General features: G+C 36.0%; 2 protein-coding genes across 2 annotated transcripts in view; both read left to right on the top strand.

Annotated features, from left to right (window-relative positions):
* LOC149300303 (P2Y purinoceptor 12-like) overlaps window positions 1-10546 on the top strand; it is a 42575-nt gene extending 32029 nt beyond the window's left edge. The window contains exons 2-4 of the mRNA XM_089485291.1: window positions 4334-4427; window positions 4772-5712; window positions 10496-10546. Coding sequence (XP_089341417.1) covers window positions 4334-4427; window positions 4772-5712; window positions 10496-10546 — 1086 coding nt within the window. The remainder of the gene's footprint in view (window positions 1-4333; window positions 4428-4771; window positions 5713-10495) is intronic.
* Window positions 10547-16881: 6335 nt separating this feature from the next.
* Window positions 16882-17880, top strand: LOC149300302 (P2Y purinoceptor 13-like). Its single transcript, XM_089485289.1, has one exon. It carries the CDS (start codon window positions 16882-16884, stop codon window positions 17878-17880), a length of 999 nt encoding a protein of 332 aa, XP_089341415.1.
* The last annotated feature ends 3384 nt before the right edge of the window (window positions 17881-21264 follow it).

Here is a 21264-nt window from a genome sequence, read left to right as displayed (position 1 = left end):
TATTGTGATTGCCTTCTACTTTTCTCCTTGGAATGAGTCCATCAATGAGCAAATGCTTTATAAGTCGCCCGCTGCCATATTGTCTGTGTCCCATATATAGGTTTGTGGAGGCAGTTCACAGTATCTTGAGATGTATAGTACTTGGGTTTGTCATGCTTTCTGGATTTATTACCCATGTTGTATAGATGTTTGTGACAGACATCTGAAATCTGACATAAACTTGTACAGTGGCTCTTGGAAAAATCATCTCTTCCCATAGCTCCAGCTCTGGGATACAACTTAATTTAAGCTGTGATCTTTCACTTCAAAGGCAAATGGCAAAAAAAACAACTACCCATCATAATGAGCTTTGTGATTAACTTATTTAGATGAAATTAATGCCTAATGAATGTCTGGAGAATGTTAAATAGATCTGGAAGTTGTCTTCTTCTTTGCTAAACACACAACAATCAGATGTTCACAAGTACAGAACAGGAATTAAGATCACTTATTTAGTGAAAATTATTTCGTATTATTTGTAACTATTAAATACTAATTTACTATTTTTCAGTTACTGAAATAATTAAAATTGATTTAATAATGGAAAACATTTTTACAGTGCAAAATGAATTTCGTAATGTTTACTGACATTACATTTCCGTACTTTAATGGTTTTTGTTTAAATTGCACGTGGTTTCCACAGTGTTGTGGGAAAAGGAATTCTCCTTTGCTCTGGTTGTTTTTGAAACGTCTACATCATGTTTGTCAGAAAAATGGTAAAGTACGTAATATATTGACGCACAGATGGCAATAACAACAATAAAGGGATGCTGTACTTTAGGAACTTACATGTACAATCTTTGCCTGAACTTTTGGACTGCAAGAAACAGACAAAAAAAGTGTAGTGCCCTTGGAACTGACAAAGTAATACTGAAAAACTGTGGTCCTTCTTAGGCCTTTCAACAGTTAAAACACACAACAAACTATTAACCCCTTCAATCCCAGGGGTTTTTGGTACCTCAAAGCCCGGAGCAATTTTGCCATTTTTGGGGTATGTCGGTTTAGCGATGATTCTCTTTTCCTGTGAATAGTGTACCCATGTAAACTATATATTGTTTTTTCAAGGAGGGATTGAGCTTTCGTTTGATACCATAGTTGGATGATTAGCTGAAAATTTTGAATAAGAAATTTAGTAAAAACTAGCGAAGATTAGAAAAAAAACTTTTTTTTTACATTTTCCCTCTGAATCCTCACAAAATTAGGTAAAGTGATGGAAAATTCCCTCCAAGTTTATCAATTCAGGTGTCCTGATTTCAGAAATACCTAATTTATGTTATGCTAGGGCAATGGGAAGTAAGGTTTTTTAATATTTTTTTTATTATCTTTTTTTATATATTTTTTATTTTAATTTCTTTTACATTTTTTTTGTATTTTTTATATATTTTTTTAACACAGAAATGGTTAGAGGTCCTCTTAGGGACCTCCTGAACATGCCAGTGATGTCACAATGACATCACAGCTCACATTATAATTTTTTTTAATATTATTTATATTATTATTTTAATGATTTATTTAATATTATTTTTTTAATGAATTAACTTTTCTCTTTCAGGATGGGAGGGGGAGTGAGAGACATGGTTTCTCACTCCCCTCCCCGCGATCCCCCTGCACCGATCACACTGTGATCTCTATGCAGGTCCTCTGTAACCTGTCATTTATGTAATTGAGTAGATCACACATTTATACCCAGTAACTACTCTATCAGAACTCCTTCTGCTAATTGGCAGCTGGTTTTGTGTATTTTAAGTCTTATAATTTGTTTAATATGCAAAGGTAGATTTTAGAATACAACTTAACATCAGTATTTATTGTGCTTAAAATATCAAACTCAAGAACAATAATTTTAAAAAAATTCTTGAAAAAGCCATTTGTTGGCAAAAACTGCTGAGGCCGTGAAAGCCATTTGCTCAGGCAATTGCATATGATGTGATTGGATCAAGGTGGAAGTCAGAGGTCAGGATGTTCTATTCGGCATTCATTTGGATTTTATAACATGGAAGGCATGGACAATGCACTTTATTGCAAGTAAACGCATAAGGTATGCACTGTATAATAAAGTGTGTTTTTAAAATAATGGACTTCTTTCTGGCCTTTTTGGATTATAACTCTCAAGCTTAATATTTTAAGCACATACCGTAATTAAGCTCTAGGATTAATTTTATGTTTTTGTTTATTTAGTTTATGGATTAATGAGAGTTATCCTAAAATCCAGGACGCTTATTATTTAAAAAATAAATGCAAGGGTATATAAAGTGCTGGTAATATTTTCTTTTTACTATATGTGATTAGCTTGATCAGTTTTTAAAAGGTCAAGCCAATTACTGTTTGGATACCTTGCCATTCTCTATAGAGATATGGTTTTTGCAGGGAGAAGGCTGGTCTCCCTTGTGAAGGAGTGCTTTACTGTCAGACACAATGTAACTGCTCACATAGAGTACTCTTTATTATTTGACTGTGCTATAATGAAGGCAAACCATAATTCAAAAGTAAGCAGTTTGAAGTGTTTTTTCCAAATAAAAAAAATATCAAGCTTTGAATTGTTAGCAGTGTACTTTGTTGGTGCTGTTTTAATAAGGAATTTGATAGTACTGTATGTGCTATATCGTATAAGTTATAGAATTTAACATAGCATACCATTTATAAGGCATTTATAAGGCATATCATCAAATTGTGTACTTTGGAGTGAGAGGAGTCATACAAGTGCCTTGATAGACAAGTAGAGGAACCTTCAGAAATGTTTGGGTACAACATCCATTTAGGGCCCCGGAATCCAACCAGTAGGGGACCATCATGTTAAACTTCCAGAGTGAATTAAAAATTATACAGAGGACACTTGCAACAGTCAGAACATTCACATAAGATGTATTGAAAAATGGCAAATATAGATAATGGGGTACAAAACACAAGTAATAGCATCTCCCAACAAATGAAAGAGATCAAATCTAGTAAATATTGAGCCTCAAACCCAAAAGACTGAAAACATACCAAATACGTACCTGGGACAATCACTTTTAATGATAACTAATCTCAATAAAAGTACGCACAGTTAGCATACAATCAAAACGGGAATCAAAGATTACAAAGCGAAGTGACACAGAGCATATCGATTTCCCCATAGTTCATATGTTTTCTTTATTATGGTTTGCAGCTCAATGTTTATTAGTTTCAATGTTAAAAACATTCACCCACATCTTCTCCCACGGCCCTCAGTGTTAAAGTAACACTCAATAGTACCGGCAAAAATTATTCTGTATCGTGTGCATTCTGTATGTTATGTAATATATACAGTAGGTGCAGAGCTTGCCCCTAACAGGGTGAAAAAACATTCTGCGTCTTAACATACATAGGGGAAAAGAGATGTTAAAAAACGTGGTTTCTGGTGCTATATATGAGCCTTGAATAACCAACATAAAAAACAGACTATTTTGGCACACACTGGACAATTCTTGGAGTGTTTCATTTCGTCACACAAGCCTTTAAATCATTTATTTATTATCGTATACATCTAGCAGTTCCCAAAAAAGATAGTGGTACCTCTGCTCACATTGTAAAAAAAAAAATCAACAGCATTCAAATTCAAATCTCTACTAGTCTGAAGAGACTAACTACTACAAAGTATGTGCCTCCTATTTATAAATCTAGTTTGGAACACACAATCTATATTTCCTTTACTTAGCAAATAAAAAGAAGAAGTACATGTTGTTCTGTCTAGAGCAATATTGCAAAACTGGCAGAAATTAATTCTTCAGTGAAAACTTTTTCCCTATTATGATTTGTGAATATTTCTCTCTTTTTTTATTCCATCCTCAAGACTTGGCTTATCCAGAGAAGACTCATGAAATGCCAATAATTCCCAAACCATTGGATACACAGAAAATAATAACACTAAACCTTCAAGCAAAAACAGTATGGATTATACAATGGACTATCAAGGTATGAACCTAAGAGCAGTTCTATGCTTTTACTAATTCATTTATGTAATGACAGCAGAGTACATAGTATAGGTCAGAAACATTTTGACTTCTACAACTTTAGTAAATGTTAGAAATGCTCTATAGAATATATCTATGTAATGGTCAATGGTGAAGAGTTGACTCTCTAAAGTCAATACTTAATCTTTTTAAGATCATTCATTTTGTTTACACAAAAATGTCAAAATGTAAACCTTGGTTGTTAGTTTGTGTGATGCTGACTTTCCCTTTGACACTGCAATGTCCCTGGCATAATCTTTAACAAAGAATGGATATGAATGTCCTTTATAAGTTCTTTAACATGCATTCTTCCATCTGAAAAGAATATAAATCATGTATCTTTAGAAGAAGCTGCAGCAGAAGGCCTCCTCTGTAGTCTGATGATTAGTGCCACCAGTGCTCTAGAGCTGACTGGTGGCGAGTATATCAAGTATGAACACATCTCCTGCACAAGAAATGCACTCGCAATGTGGACCATACTGTAATTTAAAGGGACCACTTAGTTATCAAATGCGTTAAAAGTGCATACCATGACTGGAGTGTTCCTTTAACTAAGAATGTCATTTGTAGGGTTTGCTTTAGTTTTCAGGGATCACTAGTCTAAGAAACCAAGGAGCGTTCTATATACTGATTTAGGAGAAAACATTTGACTTAACATCCTGAACTGAATTAAATGAAACACATTAATAAAATACACATATAGTTTTGGATTATTGGGTACAGCATTAAAACAATGTATTTCATTTCTTTTCTCCTCATAGGACTCAGAGATATGAGAATAGAGTTTAAACTTTACAACCTAACAAATCACACTAGTAACAGGACAGCGTGTTCTAGAGAAAATCGTATCAATCAAGTCATTTTTCCTGTTCTCTACTCAATCCTGTTCTTTGCTGGAATAATAATGAATGCGCTGGCAATCCGGGTGTTTTTCCAAATATCAAGTAAATCTAATTTCATCATTTTCCTAAAAAACTCAGTTATTTCGGATTCCCTAATGATCATGACATTTCCCTTCAAGATTCTAAGCGATGCAAGACTTGGACTTTGGTCACTGAAGGGCTTTGTGTGTCAAGTGACATCGGTGATCTTCTACTTTACAATGTACATAAGCATTATATTCCTTGGACTGATCACAATCGATCGCTACCTGAAAACAGTCAGACCATTCAAAAGCTCAACCAATCCACGTTCTGCAAAAATACTGTCAGCTGTCATATGGATCGTTATGTTTTCAGTGTCGCTACCCAATATGATTCTGACAAACAAGACGCCAACTCCAAAAAGTGTGAAGAAATGTGCCTTCTTAAAATCGGATTTTGGGTTAGTTTGGCATGAAATTGTTAACTTTATTTGCCAATTTATATTCTGGGTTACTTTTGTTATTATAGTGGTATGCTATCTCCTTATTACTAAACAATTATTCCAGTCCTTCAAAAGAACTAGAAGAGAAATGACAACATCCAGAAAAAAAGTTAATTTGAAGGTCTTTATAGTTATCGCTGTATTTTTTGTGTGTTTTGTACCATTTCACTTTGCACGGATTCCTTACACGTTAAGTCAGACTCGAGATGTCTTTAAGTGCTCTGCACAGAACACCCTTTTCTATGTAAAGGAGAGCACCCTCTGGTTATCCTCTTTAAATGCATGCCTCGATCCTTTAATTTACTTTTTCCTCTGCAGATCATTTAAACAATCTCTGGTGACAATGTGGAAAAGAAACAAGGCACTTATCACTTCATACAAACGCCCAAAAATTACGGGTCAACACCGCGCAGGCACAGAAGAATCAAAAATATAACAACATAATATGTGGAATTCAAGATGAATTGACAGACTGTTAAAATATAAATCAAGAAAAACTTTAGCGTAGAAAATTGAAGGTTGAAAGGGGTTCCATAAAGTCAACCTAAAAAGTTGATGTTTATTAAAGTGCTAATGCAGTTTAATATGCATTAATTAAACCAGATAATAAAATAATTAAGAAGCTTCAGCATCAGAGCTGAAGCAGAGCTCCTGTATGATCTAATGTTTTCTGCCACTGATTGGCTGCTTGAAATCAATGGGTATTCCTTCTGTGGATGCGCATGGGGGTCTCATTAAACCCCTACACACTCCCAGAACACTTGCCAAGCCAGCACCAGAACTGTATAACACATGTCAGAAGATGTCTTTGGCCAAACACATCTACAGGTAGGAAAAATACAGATGGGGTATTCTTCAGAATCCCCTTATAAATTTGTAAGAGGAACACCTTGAAAATGTAAAGGGCCTGAAAATTCTATAAAGATAGAAAGCTTGCCCTGTTCACAAGCATAAAGCGTGTGCCTATGGATGTTTAAGATAGTTGTTATTTGTGTGCAACCAATGGAATTTGTCTTGACACTTCTATGCCATAGTGATAAGTTCACATTTCATACTTAAAATATTAAGGTTTCTGTATAGGGTACCTATTCCCAGGGATAGTTTCTTTTTTCTGCTGGAGGGGTCATTCAACCCACATTCTACCTACTCCCTGTCCACTTTCTGGGGTTAGTCTTATGTGCATGAGTATCCCAGAAGAAGGAGAACTCCATGGAGCCACTCTTGGTACGTTCCCAGGTAAGACTTTGAATTGCAACCACAGGTATCTGACTATGATAAGGTTGCATAAGGAGCTATGTTATTGATGTCACAGAGAACACATCCTACTGATAAAAATGAATATTTGCTATTAAATGCATAGATTGTTTTAATGTTCATTATGACTGTTCTACATACTTTATCCATGGTATGTTAGCATTAAAATAAAGTTTACATTCAGGCATATTAACCATTAAACCTTTTTTCAATTAACTTTTTTATAAACAGTTACACGTTTGACAAAAGTATCAAGCAACAAAATGTAACATTAGGAAAACCATTACTTTTGTATTCCTCTTTTTATGTTTGTAGTCTCCTTCCATTGTAATAAGGCTTTAGAATCTGCTGACACACAATCTAATAATAATAAAAATGTATAATAATATGTACATGGACCCCTCAACACAACTTGCAGGTGGGGTACACATCAATGTCAAACTGATACATTAGGTGGAGAGAGCTCTGCTCGCAAGCTTACAATACTAGACAGAGCGTACAGAACAGATGTCAACAACTGACTCCTTTGTTCCATGTCCATCGGGGAAGAGAACAAGCATGCCTTTATTCCAGGAACCAATGGAATATACTGTATGCCAAGAAATCCCTGTGTTTAGGTGGTGGACAAAAGACTGTCACATTCCACTCTATTAACATATTTTGTTGCCCTACAGATGCAGTCCCAATAGTAGTAGTGGTAGTAATAAAAATAATAGTAACAATAATGATCTAATCTGCACTTTCTCGAAGAAAATGTAATCTAAAATTCCCTAGGTTCCAATTTAAGTAAAATGAATTACAGACAAGATTTTCTGAAAATGAGGAAAAGCATTTGAGTGTTTTTCTTGTTTCAAATTGTTAGGTTTGGCAATTCCAAATAAATCATCTGGAAATACTTTTGGAGTGCTACAACCACTCCCTAAATGATTGAAATACCACATTAAGCATTATTAGTATTATAACGTATTAATATGTTGCCAACAATTAATGCAAAACTTTACAAAATTCATTGGGCGTGAAAAATTACAAAAAAGAGACAGAGACATGGAGTAAAGAAGGTCTAGCTCACACGAAGTGCTCATTTAGTCAGTTGTTACAGAAACATCCTGAGAATACTGAGGGATATGTGCCCCCTGTAGTTTTATGGGCTCACAAACATCATCCACCAGTAGACCTTTAAAAATGGCAATAATAAGATCTGACAATAACGGTTGAGTAATTATTACACGTAAGGTTGTCATATCACCACCTTGCGTTTGTGGAAACCTGGTACGTTCATCTTATTTGCCCCACAATACACTACTTGGATCCATGGCAGAGAAGCAGATCCCTGGGCACAGCTTATGGGAAGCCCCAGCAGTTTGTGTTACCCTCCCACTGGGAATATGTTTTACTTCTGACTGTAACCGTAGAACATGTTTTTGTCTGGAATAAAACAAACGTGGAGGAACACAATATAATGTCTTGGAAGCTTATTACTGCATTAACTAGACATTACAGATGGGCAACTGCAAGTAGCTATTTCTGTATAAAACACAGTTAATACAGTGAGATGAAATGTTTTATGTCATCACAATTTACTTTTTGCTGAATGAACTGGTGAATAAACACCATTGCTTCAGCTTACAGTGTGTGTCAGAAGCTGTGAGGCATGTCGAAGTGTTGTCGGGCATATTGTAACCTGGCGTTTTTGTGGAATTGGCATAGTAAATGCTTATTTCTGGTAACTTGACCATGCAGCTCATGTTTGTTCAAGTATCGTCATATTGTGCTTCTTGAAACAACCTGAACAATTCTTATGGCAGTCGTGGCTGAAATCTTTCTTGGTCTACCTGACATTGGCTCGGTATCAAGAGATCCCCGAATTCTCCACTTCTTAATAAGTGACTGAACAATATTTCCAAGGCTTTGGATATGTTTTTATATCCTTTTCCATTATAAAGTTCCATTGCCTTGTTACACCGGACTTTTGACTGTTCTTTCTGCTCCCCATGGCTCAGTATTTAGCCTGCTCGGTGCATCCATGTGAGAATCTAACAAACTCATTGAATATTTAATACACAGACACTACATGCAATTTAAAAAGCCACAGATGGGGGAAATTAACCTTTAATTGCCATTTTAACCTCTGTAGGCCAAACATTCAAGTCTATGTAAACTTTTGATCAGAGCCATTTGGGTGAAATATGTTCTCATTATGATTTTAAAAAAAAGGAGCCAAAAAACTGTGTGATAATAAATGGCTTTTTGAATGTGATACACATTTTGACACATATCTCAACTTACATTAGATAAAATAATGCTATATATATATATATATATATATATATATAGCATTATTTATATATATTGTGAGATAGGTCAGGGATCGCCCCTCGCTAAGGTCAAGGGACAAGTGACTGTCTTCATTCAAACCAGGCAAACAGCAGTAAGTTCGTGCAATCTGACACAGGGTCAGGTTTATTAGAAAGGTTGCAAAGACAAAAGAAATATAACAACACAGCAACAAAAGAAATACCTTGCCTGTCCGGCACTTACTATACAAGGGATGTCCCTCACTACCAGCTGGAGAGCTTCTCTCTGCCAACTTAACTTAATATGTCCAGCCACCTTTACTCACATGTCTCTGTGTCCTCAGCCAGAGAGCTACCTGCCCTCCTGGCTTCCCTTTTATATCCGCCCTCTCATTCACCTAAATTAATCACCTAGCAGGTGGAAGACTCAGGTGTTACTTCACATAGGAAAGGAATCTAGGAGAAACATACCTCCCTTCCACCACCATGAATGTCACACTATATATATATATATATATATATATATATATATATATATATATATATATATATATATACCATATATACCATATATACCATATATATACATATATATATATACACACCAATTAGAGATGCAGGCAAAAGATCTATTATTTAACCTTGAAGGTGTTATATCTGTCAGTGTTCTTTATGGGGTCGGCTGAATGCTAATCCCTATCCCTGCTTCACCAGCACTAAATGTTTTCTAGACTGAACAAAGGAAACGGTAGATCACTTAAAAAGTCTGGAAAGCCTTGTGTCAGCTCAGCTGGAAGTGATAAAACAACTGAAGCTAACAGGGCTTACAGTTTAACAAATGTGCTATATTAACATTTACCAGCAGTGGTGTCGCATGGGGGCTCCTGGGGCAGAAGCAGTGAAGTCCATATCCCCGAATCCGGAGAGTTTGGGCCCTCAGCAATGGGAGCCTTATCTGGGTCCGGTCTTAAGGCCGGCCACCCTGAATTTCTTTGTCCATGGCCGTAGCACCAACCATAAAAGAGATCTGGGTGCAGTTGTTGCATTTAATGCACTTCTGCCAGTGTGCGTCACACCTGATATGATGTTTTATTCAGAGTGGTGCTGACGGGCAGAGACTCAGAGCAAGATCACCCAACAAGCCTGGAGTCAGACTTGAAGGCAGACTGAGAGACTCAGAGGCTGGGGACAGGAAGATAAGGTAAAAATAAGAATCGGGTCATGCTGGGGAAGGGTATGAAGGGGAAATAATGCTGGATATAGAAATTAATGGGTGATATTTTGATGCAATACAGGGAAATAATGATCCGCACACATAAATACATACATTCACACACACACATTCGCACACATACATGCACACAGAAATACACATACATTCATACACATTCATACAGTACACACACATACATACACACACATACAACCACGCATACACACATAAATCAACACAGATAAATATACACACACAGTCACTCCAATGCCTTACACTTACACATGCATTTTTTGTTAGGATATTTATTAACAAAAATGTTTTAAGCATTTCTGTTAATCTGTATGTTTCTGTATGAGCTAAACCTGCAATACAGGAAAGTTATTAGCAGCGACAGGGGGATGGTATAAAACAGCAATGCTTAAAGAGATGGGATTAAATCATAAAGCATGGAACTCAAATAAAGAGAAAGAGAGAGATAGAACAAAGAGAATAGTTTGAAAAGTGCAAGTTTGGGAGAGTAGGAAGCCTACACCACCACTCTTTCTGTCATCAAGTCAGGGAGTGTGAATAAGGTGGAGGCCACCATAGTAGAGAGCAGTGGGAGAGGCAGTGTTACAAGAGGTTAGCCAGGACTCAGTGAGAAAGTTCAGAAAACAAGAGGTGAAAATCTTGTGTATGGCTGTTAGTTACACACAGAATGTGCATTCCAGAGAGCAAAAGTAAAAGGAGGACAAGAGGAGTGGCAGGGTATATGGATGAGATTATTGAGGTTTCTGGAACTTTGAGTGGTAGAGGAAAGGGATGGGAGAAATAAATTAGACCTAGGATTTGGGTAGATAAGTAGAAAAGAAGAGCGTGAGAGAAAGTGGACTTGAGGGAGGGGGAGACATTTTTTCGAGAGGGGGTATGTGGGGAGAGGAAGGAGGTGAAGGTGATAAGTGCCTGGGATCGTTATATATTACAGATATATTGTGGTGGTGCTGGTGCCTGGAAAGAGATTGACGGCAGAGGAAATTAAGAATAGCGACAAGAGGATTGTAGACATGGTACAGGATTCTGATGTGTTACTCGGTAGACCTCTATGACTCCATGTGATTTTCCTTTTCACAAACAATCACAATTAAACACCTTATTTACATACACATGCAATGTTACCTTTTCCTTCCTCCCCTACTGACATTCATAAAGTTAATAAAAACAGATGGCATGGGTGATACATTGGCACTATTTTTATACAAAGTTATGGATGCTGTAGTTACTGTTGGTTCTAGAGCTGTGGGTGTATTTGTTGGTGATAAGATATGGGTGCTAATTGCACTGGTAGGTGGTGAGATATGGGTACCAGATGTAATCATTTATGTGCCAAGGCATCTGAGGTCACAATTATGCCCAATGTTTACAGGGAGGCTGGTAGATAAGTGGAACAGCCTCCCAGTGGAAGTAGCACAGGCTTATAACAGTATAACAGCTTATAACAATATTGGCATATAGCTATCCTGAATCTAAGACAAGACCAAGGAATGATTATGGTTGGAGTCATTAGATCAGGAAAAATGAGCAGACCAGATGGTCCGAAGGGTTCTTATCTGCCATCAAATTCTATGTTTCTGTGCACCATAAACATGTAGACTGACCAGGGGGTTGCTAGGTCTCCAAAAGATCCGGAGCTAGTGCGTATAGCAGTTTTGATAGCAGTGGAGTCTGCTTTGGGAGTGGGTGCTGTGCACACTGCACACATATTAATATACAAGTTTGTAAAGCATTTATAAATTAATAACATTTCTCATTTCCTTATTTCAAGTGGCCACTGTGAAATATGCAACCTCATTTAGACATCCCATTTTAACTCAGGAGTTGTGCCCCAGCACCCACATTGCACCCATAGGACTTGCCCAGATTGCATCCACAGTTCATATTACAAATGGCACATACCTGACCCACCAAGCAGATGATGCTGTTTATAACAATTAAAAACTGCGCTCACAAATCCCATTAACAAACTGTAAACGGCACAACTTTCAGACTTTATATTCTGTGTCAGTAAGTTTGCTAATTGCCGCTTTGTTTGCTAAATATGGCTACATTTCATATCATAATGTAAAATGTTCAGTTTTTTATGCTCACTAAGTAACACTTTATTTCATTTAGGGCTCACCTACCATGGGGTGCTTTGACGTGGCAGGTGAGCTTGTTACTTTAGTACTCATGTTTATTAAATATACAATATATTTGCTGGCTTGGATTTTAGTGCTTAGAAATTGAGTTCAACCTCTCTTCACAAAGAGGTTTGTTTTCATTCCAATAGAGGGCACTCTATAGCAATATTACATTCACAGTTAAACATGTCTACTAAATAATATGTGAAAATTGTATCCCTTAGTCTGCTGGCTAACATCAACTTTCCTCACAGTAGCACATTAGCTATTGATATTTTTTCCACTGCATAACATAAAAGCTATTGGATTTAGAATTTAGCACACATGTTTTCAATTTACGCTAAATGTTATATTGTAAGCTTTTTATTGTGCGTTTTCAACAGCTCATAATCATGACAGCAACAAGATATGGAAACACAGCAACATTACATTAGGCGCTCAGTAAAGTGTTGAACCTTTATTAGTTGCTAACGTCACCGCGGTAGCTAAAGCGTTTTGTACATGATAGTGTTTTAATGGCACTCCCAGAAGTCGTCCTTTCTCTCTCAGCAGTGTTCCTTGCTAAAGCCGTTACTTTTTTGCTGTCAACCGAAGGTGAGTAAATCTTTTTCTTTTTAGGTGTCAAGCAAGCCATCTAATTTTCACCTCTGTTTGGCTTTATTAGTTAGGAACCCTTAGTAACCATAACCACCAAGACACAAGGATAGACAAATCTTATGTCAAAGTTAGAGAGCAGTCTAAGATGACAAGATCTAATACCAGTGTGAATGTCGGCAATGTCTGACGACACCAGTTCAATGAGTTGAGTCCAGTTAGCAGACTTCTCTCCCCCTCCTTAATTTTCTAACAATATATAGGCAAAGAAGCGCAAACAGTTATTAGCATATTGTCTAGCCATCTGTTGGTATATTTACTTTAATTTGCTGACACACACGGTTTAAAGAGGTCAAGAAAAAAAAATAGCCCCCCCCCAGACAGGTAAAATTTTTACAGGTGTATCAAAGCTACAAAAAGGTGCCATAATTGTAGATGTACATCTTTGCAAGTTGGAGTCTCGATCTGCTTGCATTTCCATGCATACGTTTGCCGAGTGGGTAGGGACTTTTAAGAAACTGTTTTAGTTTTAGTTACTTTTACTAATTTATTTGTAATTTATGGGGAAATAATGGAAACACATTGATGGAAACAGTGTTATGTGATGCATGTTTTGCCCTAAACTAGGTATCTATGAATAGGTTAACTTGTCTTGGAAAAAATGTTTCTAGTTCAGTTCCAAGAATGTCAAACAAATGTAAAAAAATAATAAAAATTTTGAAAATAAAATTTAACTAGGTGCGCAAACACCTTGTGCCCCTCTAGCTAGAAATATACATTAAAAAAAACTACAGAAAATTACAGCTAAATACAAACACAGAAATGTTAAAATGGTACAACATTTTCTGGTCACGAAGGGGAAAATTATTCTTTCACTGCACATTTTTCCCAGTAATGTTTGTTGATACAATAAGATTTTTCTCTGTCGACATTAATACATGCTTCTGATGGAGTACTGTGAACTGTGAATGTGGATAAGCAGGCAGTTTACACATTATAAGTGAAGGTTTTCTCATATGAAAAGTGCTAATTTCTACCGAATCCTTTTTTTGTCCAGCTCCAATTGGTACATAAAACCAGAACAAACCAAAAAGATAATACACTTATGAGATCACATGAAATAGTATGCTCTATGGCACAGATAACTTGCACCAGGGCCATGGCTCTAGGAATTGTCTTGCTTCACTTATCTTGTGACAAATAAAACTATCGTTGTTTTTTTTTTTACAATTTTAGATTTTTTATGCATTTATGCCTAAATGTAACCTTAAAGTTGTAGCTATTATTAGTAAAACATGGTGTTTTCTAACAAGTCATCATGTATACTATGCAGAGTCAACAAATCTTAAAGAGGAAGACGTTTTCCAGTGCCTGGCGCCAACAACAAAACAGGAAGAAGTGCATCTGATTCACAAGATCAGAAGTTATTGATTACTTCTCTAAAATTAAAATTTAAGGTGAGTTCCTTACAGTGAACCTGTTTTTAACCACACAATTACATTTCTTAATTAAATCACATATCTCTTGAAATTAACACAAGTGACAGTAATTCATAAATGCCTGCTTTTGCCTTTTGACATCCGTAGGCAAGAAAACCCTTATAAGTAATATCTTCTTAATTTTATCCAGTTCATTGGTTTTCAAAATCTTTTTTTGGAACGTGCTGATTTTGCTTGAGCGTGTTGTCTTATATTAGGTATTGACCTGAAAAATACAATATGTGAGTGCATGTAGTAACCCCCCCAAAATAGTAAAAAAATTTTTTTACTATTGTAATGTGTTAATAATAAGCACTGGCTAGAGAACTTACACAAATTCCAAAAACATAATAATTACAAATATTTCTTCAGCCTGTTTTTATTTGGTTTTGTCAGCAGTCTTTTAAGTGAAAATGAAAATTGTTTTTCACATTACATGCAAAACAAATTCGCAATCATTGCAAATTGTATGCAATATGCACACAATTTACTTTAGAAGGATCTTCTATTAGGCTTGTATTGTATGAAAAATAAATTGAGACAGTGGGTCATGTTTTCTAAGTGAAAAGTTGGAGTACAAAAATCAATGAAATCACTTAAAAATTCTGGAAAATAAATCTCAACCTTATTTTTTTTTAACAAAGTATTTTTAACATAAACATACTGAAGTCACTAAACGTTCATAAATCCCAATATTGTGATGGATCCTCTTTGGGTCCATCAAGCTGCATCCCATTTACCAGAATATCTTGCAACACAAAGATCAAAGTGTTGTTGTAAACTTTTACATCATCCAATCCATGTGACATAGTGTCAATTGTATTATTGCAATAAGAGTAAAACACTACTAGATATAATATGAATTTGATAGAAAGGGGAAGTTTCAGGAAAAAAGAGAAGTTTAACACTTCACAATCAAATTACACAAAAAAGTAAGCAATCCATTCCAGCCAGAACTACAAGTCGCACGTGCATAGAGAATATATCTCTACAGAGATAGCATCAGTGTTTGCAAGCAGTGGAGAAGAGGTGGGTTTTATGATACCAGTAATATAACTCATCATAAGTTTGACTTAAGTTACATGAATGATGTCATTAGTAATGAAATACACTTTGATGTTTACTAAGATGTTCAATCTATTAAAACTTCAGTGGTCTCTCAAGAACAATCTAAAAATGATATTGATACAATTACAGATATTACATGAATAAAAGACTGTATTTCTCTTGTCAATATGTCATCCTTAAGTGATTAAGGACAGTGATTTATATTATACTGGGTAATCATAATATAAATCACTGTCCGGTCTTCCTAAGTCTAAAGTTGTGTTTCTGTTAGAGGCACTAATAGAGCATTAACCAATGCATTCATCTGGCAGTATTGTTCAATAGAAGGACCACATCTATAGGTGCATTAGGCACATATAAGCTTGTACATCAGGCTTGGGTATATGTAGAGTTGAGTTAAAATAAAAACCTCACCGCAATAACTATATGTTATAAAGGGTGTTGTAGAACTCACCTGGTTTGCCCTGCAAAACATAGTTAATGGGGTACTTTCTTCTCTATAACAGATTATCAACGTTTCTCAATAAATACAAATTTCTCTTCATAAATAACTGGAAGTATATTTTTGTTAAAAAAAAGGGATGCCAGTAATCAGGTGCTCACATTGTATAGGACCAACATTTTAAGGGATTTGTGATAATTCTCGCACTTATAAGCACCAAGACCTTTGTTTTTTCCAGGACTTAACATAGATTTTACATAAATACTAAATCTGTATATTATCCTATATGTGTAATACAGGAATAAATACTTACCCCACTTTTTTTTAACAAACCAATCTATCAGAAAACTATTGGTTATGTATACAGGATAATTGGGAAGCTTATCAAGACTTATTAAGGGATGCCTATATTCTGGTTAGTGCACTAGACTGACATCAACTAGATATACAGTAAGGGCATTGAGTTTTTTTTTTATATAAAATCACAAATAAATCCCAAATAAAAAACTAGTAACAGGTTAATTTCAACTTAAGCAAACTGAATATCTGGCAACAAATTGCTTAATCGTCTAATCTTTTTTGTATGATGTCCTTAAATATGCACATATTGCTAAAATGATATAAAAGGCTTAAGTAATCAGAGTAACAATCACATAACTGTTGTCTAATGAAATGTAGTGGATAGATAGATGATTATTTGCATAGCGTTTGTTGACTCTTTTTAATAGGGAATGAGGAAATGAAACCCACAACATAAACAATGCCTTATTGTACTCAACCAACATTAACCATATAGTTTGAGTATGTGGCAAAGCAAATTATCAAAATATTCTTCATGTTCCATCTATGGTATAAAATGTAGGCGCTTTTCCGGTAGAACAGTGTGATGTCACCCAACATATCTCCCCACCATCTCTTCAAATATTAATCAAGTTAGGAAATGGAGGAAATGAGTTATGCAGTACATAATAATGTAATATATTCTTTTCTATGTTGTTTCAGCCATGAACACAGAAACGTTTAACAATTCTAATGGATCCAGTCTAATTCCAAGATATTGCAGCCGTGACAATAGGACTACACATTTTGTGTTTCCAGTTTTGTACACCATCGTATTCATCCTCGGATTAATTTTGAATACCTTATCTCTTTGGATTTTCTTCTATGTCCCCAGTAGCACGGTTTTTGTTATTTTCCTTAAAAACACTTTGGTTGCTGACCTCCTAATGGTATTAATGTTACCATTCAAGATTCTCACAGATTCTGGCCTGGCTCCATGGAAATTGAAATATTTTGTTTGCCGTTTTTCAGCAGTGCTTTTTTATGAAACCATGTACATTAGTATAATATTTCTTGGCCTCATAGGACTTGATCGATTTCTAAAGATCGTCCGACCTCTAGAAAAGAACAGAATGGATAAAACATATATTGCCAAGTGGATTTCTCTAGGGGTATGGATACTTATTTTTGGAATCTCTCTACCAAACATGATCCTCTCCAATAAAAATGCAACATCAGAAAGTGTTAAAAAATGTGCCAATCTAAAGAGCCCATTGGGTCTCAAGTGGCACGAAACTGTTAATTATATTTGCCAGTTTATCTTCTGGTCTGTTTTTATATCTATGATCATATTTTACACGATTATCACCAAGAAGGTTTATGAATCATACCAAAAATCAAGAAGCACAAACTCTTCTAGAACAAAAAAGATTAAGGCAAGGGTTTTTGTAGTGGTTGTGGTATTCTTCTTGTGTTTTGCACCTTTTCATTTCTCACGGATTCCCTATACGTTTAGTCAGACTGGTGTTATAAAGGACTGTCACCTGCAAAAAAACCTGTTTCTAGCTAAAGAAAGCACGTTATGGATGGCAACCACCAATGTGTGCATGGATCCTTTAATATACGTGCTACTGTGCAAGCCCTTCAGGAAACTGATACTGAGGTTCTCCGGCTCTAGAAATCCAAGCCTGGAAACACAAGTGGCTAATGAGTCCACAGTGTAACCAAACAACATCCTAAACAGCAGAAGTGTTCGTTCTCCCAGCACAATGCACTTTATGATTACAGATGCAGATCCATATATTTTCCATCTGTACACTGCCTCAAAGAAAGACAACCGATCAAAACAGGCATGGCAGATGTTTCATCACAGACATATGTTTTACAAAATCCTACATTTTATAGTTCAGTGCACTAAATGTAACCATATAATGACATTTACAGATTACAATAAGCAATGTATATGTATTAAAAACCCAAATTTGGTGGATCGAGTTGCAGGACCTGCATAATTATTACTCACCATTGATGCATTGCTCTTTTTTTGCCTGGCTCATTATTTTAATACCAATCTGACAATAAGGATATTATTAACAAGAATTAAACCAACATCTAAGAAACATTGATAATTAAATAGTTAAAATTGTAATGAGGAGGCAACACATATTTGCCAGATGCTATTGCTTTTCTAATGTAATGTAGCATTGTGTATATTCCCTCTGTGATTTAAAAGCCAGTTTGTTATAAACTTTAAAAAGCTCTCAAAATACAATGTAGCTTTATGGACTCAACCATACTCATAAATAAAAGTAACAGAAATAATAATTTAAATAACCATACATCAAAAATTACCCAAAAAACTGCGATACATTGTATTTTGGGTAACAGATGTAGACCAATATATCTCTGTGTTTAATTTTACATTTCCGTAGTATAGTATATGGGGCATTTCCTATACGTGTTATTGAGATTTCTCTTTAGCAATTCAATCCTGCTCAATGTATCTAACATGTAACTGCTCAGCTAAAGCAGGAAATGGTTTCGTGCCTTTTAATAACCACATGATCTGTGGTGCAATATCTCATTCTGTTATTCCTGTTTGTCAGGAATATCAAGCAGTGCACACCGTCAGAGCATTATTTTGGCATGGATATAGCATGATTATGATATGTTTGTGATCTATAAAACTTGTGTGTAACATGCTAAAAAATCCACATGTTACAATCTCTATACAGATGTATTCCACACTACCAACATTTTCAGAATTGTAAAAAAAGGAGTAATGAAAACAATTTGATTATTTAGAGGAAACCTGAAACAAAACCAAAAATGACATCAATCATCCGGAGGGGAGACAAATGAGTCTAAATGCCTTTTTTTGAATGGAGTAGCTGGCGTCCTCACTTGTACCATTAATATTACTCAATTTTACGTTAATATTTTTTTACTTTTAGTGTTTCCCCTTGTTATTGTTATTGTGACAGTGAACATTTCAATATAGGTTTCAGTGTCCCACCTCTGGCTAAGCATCCTTACCGTTCATGTTAGTTAGTGTTGCAAAGAGAAAGCATTTTATAAGTTAAAACAAACACTATATATTCATTACTTATGTATGTGATTCAAGTGAATTAACAATTTCCTGTTAAATCCAAAAACCTTGAGTGATCATTTGTACTTTAGTTTTTAAGTGTATCTTCAGTAAGTGTTAAAGATCCCATTTAATTATGTAAAACATGGAATAAAACATTTCCTCTGTAATTCACAATTATTCCCTAGAGAACTTGGTATTCTATAAAATCATTAGATTAAAGATCTGGTAAAAAAACCACACAAGCACTGTGTCCTCTCTAACCCCATGAATAATGATTGCTTACCTGTTTCTTTTATACATTTCACATCAGATACTATTTACCAAAAAATGCTTGAATGGAAGGAGACTAGGGTAATGTTATTAACGTGTGAATAGTTGGACTTCATCGTTTATAGTGTTAAAGGTATAAGCAGCGACTTATTTATCTTCAGAGCTGACCTAAACCTTACCTAAGGCAGTGCTACTTCAGCACTTCCTTCTTTACTGTTGGATGTTGGGATATAATGTCACATCCTGCCTCTCCACTTTTTAAGGACGCATGGGTAGAAAAAGACTATGGAGCACTGGTTGGAGAGATCAGTGAATTCCGGTTTAGCTGGCTTATCGAGCAGTGGCACTACCCCTTTGACCCCTTTGGCCCACGCTAGACCTAGGACAAGTAAGCCTGGGCCAGAATATGCCAGTAAGTATAAGACATAACACTGGATTAAGCTTATTTATTGTATTGACAGAGCAGTAGTGATACATTCTTACAAGAAATACACTCATCTACCTTACAGAAATTAAGCCTGTTATCAATGCCTCAAAAAAAGTCATGGATTCCTCTACTTTTTTGTTATACACCAGCTAGAAGGTTTAGTTTACTCTAGTTTACCGGTTTATTGAAAATCACCTTCAGAGTGAGGATATACCACTCTTATTTGCATTATTTGCCATCAAACATCAATAGAACCCTAAATAACATAAGTAAGGCTATGACATCCAATGTGATGTAAAATGGTTTGCGCATGAAAAAAACTAGGCAGACAACACATGGAAGAATAGTAAGTGAAGCTGCTTCCTTTCATGGTGTTTAAGAAGGACTGGTTTTGTCACTAAACAGCATGTCAGCTGCAGAGGTTACAGTTATATCAGGGTTACTAGACTGTGTCAGGAACCTGGGAACAGAGGTGAGTGGTTTCCAGATAATTGTATACAGAGCAAGTCTCAGAAGTAGGAGCTATGTGGTTCAAGAAAGCCAGGTTAGGACACCAGTATATCTGCGTAATTAAGCAAGTCGGGTCAGGACACCTGAATATTAGCGCAGTCAAGACGAGGCTGGGTCAAACACAGATAAATTCAGAAATACACAAATTCAGCAAAGTAAGAATAGACACATCGAAAGGGTACCTTAGAGGAGTCTTTGGGCCTTTAGTAGTCAAGGAGGATGAGAAGAGTTGTCATGTAGCTTGGCCCCATAGGTTAATCATAAAGGGAATTGATAAAGTGATCCTTCACACATGCGATCATGGTGTCACCTGCGATGCCTGTCAATGGTGGTTACCAGGAATTCTCCCTCCGCATGTCTGCATGTGCCTATCATCTGCCTGCCCAGGTCCAGTGCCCTACTACTACTACTATTGCTGCTGCTCCTCTCTCACGTTCCTTACTCTGGGAAATCAGTTCTTATTTTTTCTAATATGGGAGGGTCAGTGCTTGGCCTGTTCTGCTCTTCGCCACCCCCTGTGCATCAATGCCCTTCCTTACTTTAGTGGATACATTATTTTTCTTGTTTCTAAAATGCAGCCCCTGCCCTATGCCCTGCTCTGCCTCTGGTTACTCTGTTACTATGAGGGATAAGTACTTTTCTAGTTTTGGTTCAAATGCATTGTCCTGTATGGTGGGTCTGCCAGCATCTACCTACTGCCAGTGCCCTGCTATAACTGCTGCCATATCACCTTCCTTACTCTGATGCATCAATTAATCAAACCGGTCCAATTTTTGAAGGAATTGAGTCCCATGCTGCTGGATGTGTGTA

This window comes from Sceloporus occidentalis, unplaced genomic scaffold (genome assembly GCF_023333645.1).
Source record: "Sceloporus occidentalis isolate IW3139 unplaced genomic scaffold, rSceOcc1.0.p SCAF_25, whole genome shotgun sequence".
Lineage (NCBI taxonomy): Eukaryota > Metazoa > Chordata > Lepidosauria > Squamata > Phrynosomatidae > Sceloporus > Sceloporus occidentalis.
The sequence above is the reverse complement of the archived record's forward strand: the minus strand, read 5'-3'. Positions and strand labels throughout refer to the sequence as shown.